Source organism: Musca vetustissima, unplaced genomic scaffold, assembly GCF_032173495.1.
Source record: "Musca vetustissima isolate MV318-11 ecotype Yass unplaced genomic scaffold, APGP_CSIRO_Mvet_v1 utg1756, whole genome shotgun sequence".
Classification (NCBI taxonomy): Eukaryota; Metazoa; Arthropoda; class Insecta; order Diptera; family Muscidae; genus Musca; species Musca vetustissima.
In genome coordinates, this window is record NW_026878454.1 from 172,466 (window position 1) to 183,556 (window position 11,091).

The 11,091-nt window shown below is 33.2% G+C and overlaps 1 protein-coding gene across 1 annotated transcript in view; it reads right to left on the bottom strand.

Moving 5' to 3' along the window:
* Positions 1-10,397, bottom strand: part of LOC133323200 (uncharacterized) — a 37,187-nt gene extending 26,790 nt beyond the window's left edge. The window contains exons 1-3 of the mRNA XM_061532155.1: positions 10,234-10,397; positions 9,936-10,144; positions 687-731 (exon numbers count right to left, since the gene is read on the bottom strand). Coding sequence (XP_061388139.1) covers positions 687-731; positions 9,936-10,144; positions 10,234-10,377 — 398 coding nt within the window. The 5' untranslated portion in view covers positions 10,378-10,397. The remainder of the gene's footprint in view (positions 1-686; positions 732-9,935; positions 10,145-10,233) is intronic.
* Between the last annotated feature and the right edge of the window lie 694 nt (positions 10,398-11,091).

Sequence of the window (11,091 nt, forward strand, 5' to 3'; positions counted from 1 at the left end):
CCATTACAAAGCTTTGACATTAAACAATTAAATTCAAACGTAACTTAACGTATTTACAAGAACGCAACTTCAGCTTTACTTCTCTCGTGGCTGAAATCAACGAGACTACCGCAAAATTCCAACAAACTTTCTTTTTTTTTTTTTTTTGATGAATAGTAAGTATGTATGAAAGGCAAAATATTGTATGTGATGTCAAATAAAAAGAAAACAAGTAGAACGGAAACGGAAACGGAAACTGAAGCAAGCAGCAATTTGCCAACAACAAAACCAATCGGTTCTTGTCGTGGCCATATGACTATTAATATTATTGTTAAGATTTTTGTTTTTGCTGTATCACTAATAAAAGAAGGAGCACTAAAATTCCAAAAATATATATAAGAAGTATTATGTATGTCAATCGGACAACTGGCATCAAATTATCAATTCTAACTTTTAAATTTTCTTATATATACGTATATAAATAGGTATGCGCAAAAAATACAAATTATTATATTTTTTTTAATCATTTGGTTATTACAAATGTGTGCTTTATTTAATTGGAGTTTTTGTTGTTCATTACTTTAATTTAAATTTGCTTGTTTTTGGTTTTGTTTTTAATTTGTTTAACAAAGCGTACATGCCGATTAGCCAACCCATTAGTTAAGCTGTTCATTTAGTAGGTTCTTTAGTTTGTTTTGTGGACTTACCAATCGGATTCTGGATCCGAAGTTCCATCTCCGATACGTGATTTCCTAGATGAATTCAAAATGTCATTCATAGAATTATTCATGTGATAGTTAAAGAAGATTTGATTGCATTTGCTAGGTTAAATAGAGGAATTGTGCTGTTTTTGTTTCTTAATTGAGATATCTTTTGTCGAATTTCCCGTACCTGGCACGAGTTTTTCCTTATGGCGGAAAAAAGTGTAATCGTACAACATACATATTCAATTTTCTTCTCTACATTACAATTACAAACATAATACGTATGTATATTTTAATTACAAAATAAACAAAGATATATATATATGTTTAAATAAGATAGAAATAAATTGAATTCTTAAACGAAATAACCAGTTATTGACCAATCGATAGATAGAAAGTCAGAATATATATGCATATTATGGTTTGAATTCAAATAAATTATTATTTCACATAAAAGTTCGACAAGCTTTCTTTTAGGAGATAGATAGGCGCAGAACTTTAAATGTATGTGTATCAAATCGGCAGAGACAACAGAGTAATATTTCCGTTTCGCTTTAAAATAGATAAGGTTGCCTAATGATAACTTCCCAATTGTCTTTGGATGCAATTTGCTTTGAATTCATATGTATGTGAATTTGTCGCTTCACTTTAGGTCCGAAACTATTATTCATATTAAATTCTGTCGTTGATAATAATAATATAAATTGCGTTTTAATTACAAAACAGCTTCGTACTATCTATCTGTCCGCCCCATTGTTATTAAATATCGAGGTTTATCGCAAAAATATGACAACTAAACAAAAGAAAATTGTTTGGTGATATTGTGAAATTGAATTTGTCGGAAGCTTTAATATGAAAATTGTTATCAGAAGATAAACAAAAAAAAAAAAAATACAGGCGGTGAAATTCTTTATTTTTAATAATACTGACCAACTGACGCACAATTTAATAATAGAATATTGTAAGAATGTCACTTAGATAGCCACATGTGAGCATGGGGATTTCCACCGTTTAAAAATTCAAAAAAAAAATCATTTTGAATTGATGTTTGGATATGAACTGTTGTCCGAAACATATTTTTTTGTCATTAAACATAAAATTGTGTTTTCCTCTTAACTCCTTACTATTGCTACTTTAAACTAAAATGTATATATATTTAATTTTATTAATTGAAAAAGGTTCTATTAAAAATCGATACATTTATCTCCACCTCCACTACGACTAGACCAATTTATAATTTCACATTTATAATTCATAACAGTAACTAATCGGTTAAAATTAGAAATAATTAAAAAGTGCCCGGAATATCGCTGCCGTTTTCCTTCCCGATTTGATAACACAACTCAGAAATTATAGTAATTTAAGTAATGGAAACAGTTTGGCAAAAAATCTTCAGCGTCCCAAATCTTCGTGAAACAATCATTGATCTGAGCTGGAAAGGAAAGCACTCAATTCGGTCGATGAACATTCGGATGGGTAAGCATATAAAACTTCGACCTTCCTTTTTAAAACGCTATTTTATTATTTATTTTATAATGAGAATATTTTATTTTAATTAAATATGGCAATGGATATAGCCAATTTGTAACATTCCTTAAATTCCTACAACAACAAATATAGAAAAAAACTAAAGAGTCAAAAGAAATGGTACAACTTTTGTGTGTAACAAGTTAGAAATAATTTTTCAAAAAGAAAAGAGAACCGACTGAATCTGAATAAATGACCTGTAACTTTTTTTAAAAATAAACTTATAGTGAAAGTGTTTTCTGAAATAAATAGGTAATTTTTACGTTTTTAAAAACAACAAATATAATCGCAAAATTTTATTTTGAAACAAAAAATAAGCTAAGGAAAACAAAAACACCCAATTTTTGCTTTGTCAAAACTAAAGCAACGTTTGATTTTTTTCCTTTAAAAAATATTTTTGATTTCGGTAGTACAATTCAATTGCATCTTTGGATATACTATTCCCCGCATCCTGTACCTTTGGAAAGAGGTTGTGATTGTTAGTTTGTGATTATCTTTTAATTTGGTTATCAATGATTTGTTTGTCTTAGTTCTCGGTGTATTGTTCGCCGCCAGGTTTAATTGTCGACCTCGATTTCTTGATTTCAGTCTAGCGCCATTCTGTTTATGCTATGGACATTTTTCCTTAAGGTGCGGTCAATCCATCCGCATTTCCTACGTTTAATCTGCTTTGGTATAGGTTCGTGGTCCGTTAGGTTCCACAGCTCTACGTTACTTATGGTGTTGGGCCAGAATATTCTGTATATGATCCTGAGGCATCTGTTTATGAAAACCTAAAGCTTTTGTGTGATGGTTTCACTGCCGTATAGCAGAATCGACATTGCAAATGCATCGAATATATAAGTTTGGATGTCGTACTTGTGTTGTTATTTCTCACAGACTTCGTCTGTCAAACATCTTCTACTTTTGACTGCATGTTGGATATCTTGTGAGAGATAATGCAGAAGTCATCCGCATAGTCTAATTATTCGAGCTGTGGTGAGAGACTCCATGTTATACCTCTTTTTTGAGGTCAGACTTCATTTAATTTTTTCATCCAGTAAAATTGTGAATAGTAGGGGTGACAGAAGACATCCTTGTTTTACGTTGGTGCGAATCGGTAGGCTCATATTCCCGTTGAGATCTTCGTACATCCATCTTATCTACATAGATTCTATTTGGTCTGAATCCAGCTTTTTCATCTCACAGAATGTTTTCTACTTTAACTTTAATTGCTTAGCTTCTACCTTTTATATTTGAGACTATCTATTGTTCGGTGTAACTTTCTCGTGTAATTCTGGCTAGGAGCTCCCTCGGTTGTTTTTGACAGATTTTCTAGGAACCGTCGTTGTTCAGCTACAAATTGAGTTCGCCTTTTTGAGAAATTAGGTTCCAAGTGTCGTCTGATATCTAGATTTTTCTCTGAACTTGGTGATCTGTCAACTTGTTGTCTTCCCATGTATGATGTTGGTTTATTGGTAACTTTTCGCGTTTTACAATGTTGTCTTGGAGTTGTTGTAGGCGTAGTTGTTTTCGCCTGGTTTGCCTGGTATTTCTTCTTGGTCATTTCAGTTTTATCTTAATTTTTGCCAATGATGAGCTCGTGGTTACTGCCAATGCCACATGCTCTTTTTTTCCTGACGTCTGACAGGGAGCTTTTCCATCTTCTACGTGATCTATTTGATTGAGTATTTCAGCTTGGTGATGTCCATGTGTATTTATGAATATCCATGTGCGGAAAGATGGAGTCACCAATGATCAGCTGGAATGTTTGGCACAGTTCTATGAGTCGCTGATCGTTATTGTTTTTGACTCAGCATCCATGTTCTCGCATTGCCATTGGTGTTATCACTTCCTACTTTAGCGTTAAAGTCACCCATGAGAATAACAAGGTCTCCTCTCCGAATTTTATTAGACGTCGCAGTTAATTGTGAGTAGAATTCATCTTTCACAGTATATTCAGCGTCTTCGTGGGAGCATAGCACTGTACTATGGTGACGTGTCTTGCGTTGATCTTGAATCGAGCCATTACTACACGGTCAGAAATTGGTTTCCATGTCTCCAACGATTTCTTAGTGTTCTTCGACATTATGATCACAATTCCACTTTCACTTCATTTTCTTTTCCACTGTATAGCGTTTTCAACCCATCAGATCCATTACTTCATAAATCTCGTAAATATATCGAATTTTCTGTTATGGATCAACGTAACAACCGTAAATCTAGTAGCAATATATATATATATATATATATATTAAATAAGAATACAACTATACAATACAAATTATTACATTATAAATGAAATAGAAGTTTGAATATGAGAATCAATGTTGTACAATTTCTTTTGAGGCATACAGTTGACATGTGTGTCGATATATTCAAGAACTTGAAAAAAAAAACTTTGTTTTCTACTTCCACAAAGCCTCCATATTTGTTCTAAATCAGCTCAGCTCAGATCAATGAAATGTTTTTATTGAATACTCAATTAATTGAGCGGAGAACAACTGAAGTTCTTTTTTTTTGTCGCACATTGTCATTGTTCATATTGAAATTAACGCAGTACAATTGATTGTTTTAGAAGTAAAGAGTTAGATTAGTAGGACGGCATTCCTTACACCAAGTAGAAAGTAAATATATATATACCATTAAAATAAAGTAATATGTACTACGGAAGGGGTGTGGTTGTGATGGTGGTGAAAGATCATGTCTGGATGTATGCATGTTGTGGGGATGTATTCGGGCGGAGTGGAGTGTTTGGTATGTTAGTGTCTAGTTTTTTTCACACACACATACATACATGTATTTTCACAAATATTTGCATGTATGTTCTACTTGTGTACGTTTGTGTGTCAGTGTTTTTTTTTTTAATTGAGGAGACATGAGTTTTCGTTATGGAGAGCTAAGTTAATAATAATAATGTTTGGATAGATACGAGTATTAAGGTGAGTAGTAGTAGATTAGTTACAAGAACAAAGGTTTATTTTATTTTAAAGTGGACCGTTCCTCTTAATGCGTCGCAACGAACAATAATAGGCCATCACTGCCCGGACACTCTTCCACTTTTGATTTTGATTGGGATTAGTACCATTTGTGTTGGCCGTTGCCAAATTCTCATTGTCATTGTTGCTACTCCTCAGGCTACCGGCTAGTTGATCGGAACTGTTCTGCTGTTGGGACTGGTAGCATTTGAGCGAGTTACTGGTTGCAGAGTTTGCAATGCTATTCAGAACTTCCGATGATGGGCTATTCAGAAGCAGCGTGACATGTCGCCGATTACTATAATCGACTGATGAATGATCCGATAGTGTAAGGCGATCCCTTTCGGTATAGTTCCTAATAGCAGCTTGACGCATTGCTACACTGCTGTTGTTATTATTATAACGCTTTCGTTCTGACTTACTTCCAAGGCTCTGAGAAAATGTCGTCGACGAAGAGGAAGGAGATCTTAAGAAATGGTAAACATTTAAACGTTGCATAAGTGACTATTATTCTAGGGTACATTAGTGGTAGTATGTTTGTCTGTAAGTACATATTACGAGGCAATTAGAAATACTTGTAAAATCCCATTAATAAATTAGTTTATTTTTACGACACAATATTTTCTGATTCACTTTTATCTTGCACGAAACGAAATAGCGTATTTAATGTAACATCACCCACCAATTTCTACAGGAGTATCTCCCATAAAATAAAGTTAAGTATAGTTAAGGATCTTTGTAAAATATATACGATTCTCTCAACACCGCGATGTTCACGTGTAATTCGAATAATTTCCGATACAACTGACACATTTCATTTCTTATTTGATAATTTAATTAAATATGATTATTTGAAATTCGAAATATTTAGTTAGTGATTTGAATTTTTTGATTCGGAATTTGCATCGATACATTTGGAATTCAAATTATTGTCCAAATTTTATTTATTTATTATTATTTTTTTTTTTAATTGTGAATTAAAATTCAATGTCAAATGTGGGATGTGAAATTACCCCTTCGCAGCAACTAGAATTTTATGCATGTCTGTTGAAATCACAAAATAGTTAGCAATATTTAAAATATATCATAGAAATAGTGGACCTACATTGCTTATGTTTAGTATTAAAATGTGATATACAAGTCGACGTTTTGATATAGCGCCTATATAACTGTTCCGATCGTTTTCGGTATTTTAAATTTTCAGGCCTCATTTCCATTGTATTTCATCGAATTATTTACGAAAATGGTGTAGAAACACAATTCTCAATCGTAGTCAAAATCAATAGCATAAGGCGGACATTTTTTTAACGAATTTTTAAAATAATCACAATATGTTCGATTATAAACAAAATCACTACTCTCCCCTATATAAATAAGTGCTAGTCATAGAAAGTTTGCTGGTGATAACACAAATCCAATTGTGAGATATATGGTTGGGAGATTTTTAATCAATTGCAACAAATACTGGAGTTAATGACGAAAATCAGCAGTGATTTAAATTTGAATTTATGACTAGGCTAAAACAAATAAATAAAATAAACCGAAATTTTATGTTCGGTCATTATCGAACCATATTGATTTTCGAACAATTTGGAATTATTCCATTATCAAAGATTTCCTTTTATATTGTCAGATTTTCACAGATAGAAACAGAGAAAAGTGCCATAGTCGCCTGGTAGCCAACAAAATAGGAATATCAAAATTTAGAATTCAATTTAAAAATGTTCGACATTCGTTGGTATACAATATTAGAGAAGAAAACATAGATATGTCTGGAAGGAGAACTTATTAGATTTCTTAAAAGGATGGACATTGTCTCCAGGGAAATATATCACAACCATCGCCAACCAATTGTCTTATTTGAAGGCTTCTTTACGATTCAAGGAATTTTGAGTTTTAGTAATGAAACAGGCTTATCATCATGTTAATTTATTTTTATAATTTACACAGTACTAATGATATGCAACACTGAACTTCTTAAAGAGAATACCATGACACAATAAAAAGGTACTTCCATGGTACAGTTAATAGATAGTCCATTTAGAGCAGCTGACGACTCCAGTAACCGTCGAAGTGCTTTTCTTCTACTTGAATTCGATGTGCAAACATTATTAGAATCGAATAAAAAAACATTTGTTATTGTTTTGTAACTTCATTTAGCGCAGCTAACCATGGCACAATAAATAGGTAGTCCATTTAGAACAGCTGATGTCTCGATTAACTGTCAAAGTGCGTAATATCTACTTGAATTCGATGTACAATGTTGCCAACCATGTGAAATATTATAAGGAAAAATTTGACAGATAATCTAGACAAAAACAATGGTATTTGTTTTGATACATCATCTTATTATTGCATCAAAGGGCGTAGTCCATTTAGCGCAGCTGACAATTCGATTAACTGTCAAAGTGCGTAGTTTCAACTTGAATTGGACGTGCAATGTAACCAACCATGTGAAATTTTGCTAGACAAAATTGACAGATGGTCGGGTAAAAACAAATGTTTTTGTTTTGACGCATCACCTTATTATTGCATCACGGTGTCTACATGAATTCGACATGCATTGTTGCCAACCATGAGAGATATTACTAGATAAAATTTGACGGGTGGTCGAATAACATTTTTACTTGTTCGCCCTGGCAAAACTTTTTATATCCTCCACCATGATGTGGTCATTAAAAATACCTAAAACCGATTGGGATTTTCATGAGAGAAGAAAATACTAAACTACTTGCATTCAGAGTGAATATACCACAACTAATGCGTGACGATTTAAAAAAGAAATGAGCAATCCTCAAAATACCGAATATGGTGGCTATACCAAAATGGAAACCGATATTGATAATTTTTGGTTGTGAGATTTGGCGCCCAAATAAGAACCCAAAATATACACTTAGTTCAAAGGAAACCGTGCCCAACACCCCCCAAAATATCCAATATTCAGGGGTACAGTTATATGAATGTTTTAGTACATACAAAAAGCTGAGAAAAGCGATTTTGAAGGGTATGTTGTGTTTAAAATGCCTTTATAATATGAATTCATATTATTTTTTATTCATGAAAGATTTTTCTTAAATATAGACGATTAGGACTATAACAAGGCTTTTGACACTTATATTTAAGATTTTTCAGAAGTGGAGTTAATCGAAGTGGGTACTGAACGCCTCATATGGCGGCTATCCAATCTACACCACCTCAAGTTTTAGCTAAGCGGATATAGTGTAAGGTCATCAAGTCTAATGTTAAAAATTTGGACTTTGTTTACGTTTTCACAATAACATATTCTGACAGCAAACTTGAGAGGATGCTGATATCCAACTGGTCTCCCTGGATGACTTTACTATAGGCCTTGTATTTCAGGATTTCGTTGTATATATAGATTTTTTCGTTGTATATATAGATTTACCATCCTGTATGTGAATTTACTTATATATTCTATGATATGTTTGGCCTCAGATATATATTTCAAATGTAAAGATATGACATTATCGAAATCAAATCGAATATAATTAAGTGTTTAAAATAGATCTTTATTATATGGTAGAGTAAATTCGTTTAATGTGCTATAGCTACCTTACTTTTTACCGTAACTAAGAGAACATTCATTAATATTAATTCATAGTCAAAAAATACAAAATTTCAAAGTGGGAGGCTAATGTGGCATTCTATACATCAGTATGCGAATTTATTTCAAAATTTATTAAAACATTATCTTAATTGAAAAGATATTATATCGACTCCAATTCCAGTTAATATTTTACTAGTTGATCTTCCAGTGATGCCGTTAAGGTTGGAGGATGGCCAAGCTTAGTTGACAAGAGATACTCAATGGTGTTATTGTTTCTGGGGACATTAAATGCTCTTGAAGTCAAAAAACGTTCATTTGATTCCATATCACATCGTTGTACTCTTATTTTAGAAATAAAAATTACATGTACCATATTATTCGAACTTACTCCAACAACATAATGGCGTTTTAAATGAAGATAAGAAAATGGGGCCCCAACATATCGCTCATTTTCTGCAAGACCGGCATAAATAAAATAAATGATTTGGCAAAAAATGTGTTTTAAGTTCTCTATCGATTCACATCTTACAAGGAACAGATGAACTTCTACAGCTTATCACTTCAGAGTGCGTACGAGATATTCATGTGAACTTTTTTCATAACATGAAGTCTTATATAGAGAGCGATGTTTCGACAAATATATTTATACATAATACATTTTTATCTCAGTATGCATAAAATCTTTGTCATCCTTTATTCGATTTCTTTGCGGATAGACCAATAATTTGTTTAATTGTACTCCATTATAAATATGTCTGTTTGGGGGTTATGGAGAAAATCAATGTAGTGTGATTCTTGTTTTTCTGTTTTTTTTTTATTATTGACAATGATTATTTGATAATTACATCATGTGAAGGTATAAATGTTGGGAAAAGTTAGGTGAACCACATCCAACATTCCACCAACACATTAGTCCACTGGAAGTCATAACAAGATTTGAAGGTTCACATACATTCAACATATATGCCATTATTAAAGTATGTATATATGTAATGGTTGGTGCATAAATATTCGATTTCAACCGATGTTATAAAAATACATAAATGTATTTACATAACTGTAAATTGCCCTTTGGCTGCATTAGACAGGATGCAGTATCAATCAAATGGCGTATCATACATATTTTCTGTATGTAAAAGTGTTTCTTTGGGGACCAGTTTTGTTCTTTTTTGTGGTATAAATAGACATCTTGGAACTTACCTCTGACTCGGACTTTTACTATCAGAGGAGTGGGCATTACTGTTCTGGTCATCGTCTCGTCTCTTCGATCGGCGTTTATTGTCGACACGAACATGATCATGCCCCGAACTGCTGGTACCGGTGGGACTGATCACATCCGAGTCACTATTATTACATTCGGCTGGATTCATTGTTGGGGGGAAAGTAATCGGAACTTCGCTAGTTTCAATCTATAAAAATAACAACAATGGGAAGTGACTGTTAAACGGCTACAGGATTACTTTGACGTTCGGTTACTAATCTGCTAATCACGACTTACCGCATACAGGCCAGCTGATGAGGCTGTTGACGAAGAGGCTGCTGCCCCTGTGCTGCCGTAGTTGAGTTGTGAGTGATAACCGCTCGACAATATTTTCTTGTGAGCCGATGCGTGTGCGCGGTACGCACTCACGCTTAGTTTCATTGTGGTGTAAACATAAAATGCAAAAATTTGACGCTCGGTTGTTGTCTAGTTCGACATATGGCCACATTTACTACGCTTCGTTTCTCATGGTGTGTGGATATTTGAACGGTTGTATCCTTACCTCTAGGAGTTGCGGGAAAACCCTTGGTCTCCTTAAGCAAGTGGGTATTAGTATTAAATGGACGTTGGTAATGCATTAAAATAGCATTTCATTGCGACATCAATGGGTGGGTAATTCGGTTGTGTCCATGTGGCAACATTTGTCTCTTATATGTATGTATATATCTTACCACGATATAATCATGACAAATCATCAGTGGTTAAGGCCCCTACGTCTGTGATGACAAAAACAAAATATAATACAAAACAATTATATACATAAATAAATGTTAGATGCGATTAGTAAAATGAAGTGGGTCATAAAAACACATTTCTCTATATCACAGAAATTTTAGACCGCGTGCATGAAAAAAAAAATCCTCATTGAAAACACGGGATGCTCCAACTTTTCGACATTGTAACAATAAGATATTGCCGATTCTCACAAAATGCTAACAAGACATTGAGTTTCAGAACCTAGTGCTAAACAGAGACATAGGATCTTTAAATGGTTATAGCACCAATTGACGCCTTGATATGCTGTCTACGCAGAAAAAAATAGTATATTATATGAATAGTGTTCAGAAAGTTTTGCCAATGTCGGGATTTTTGCAT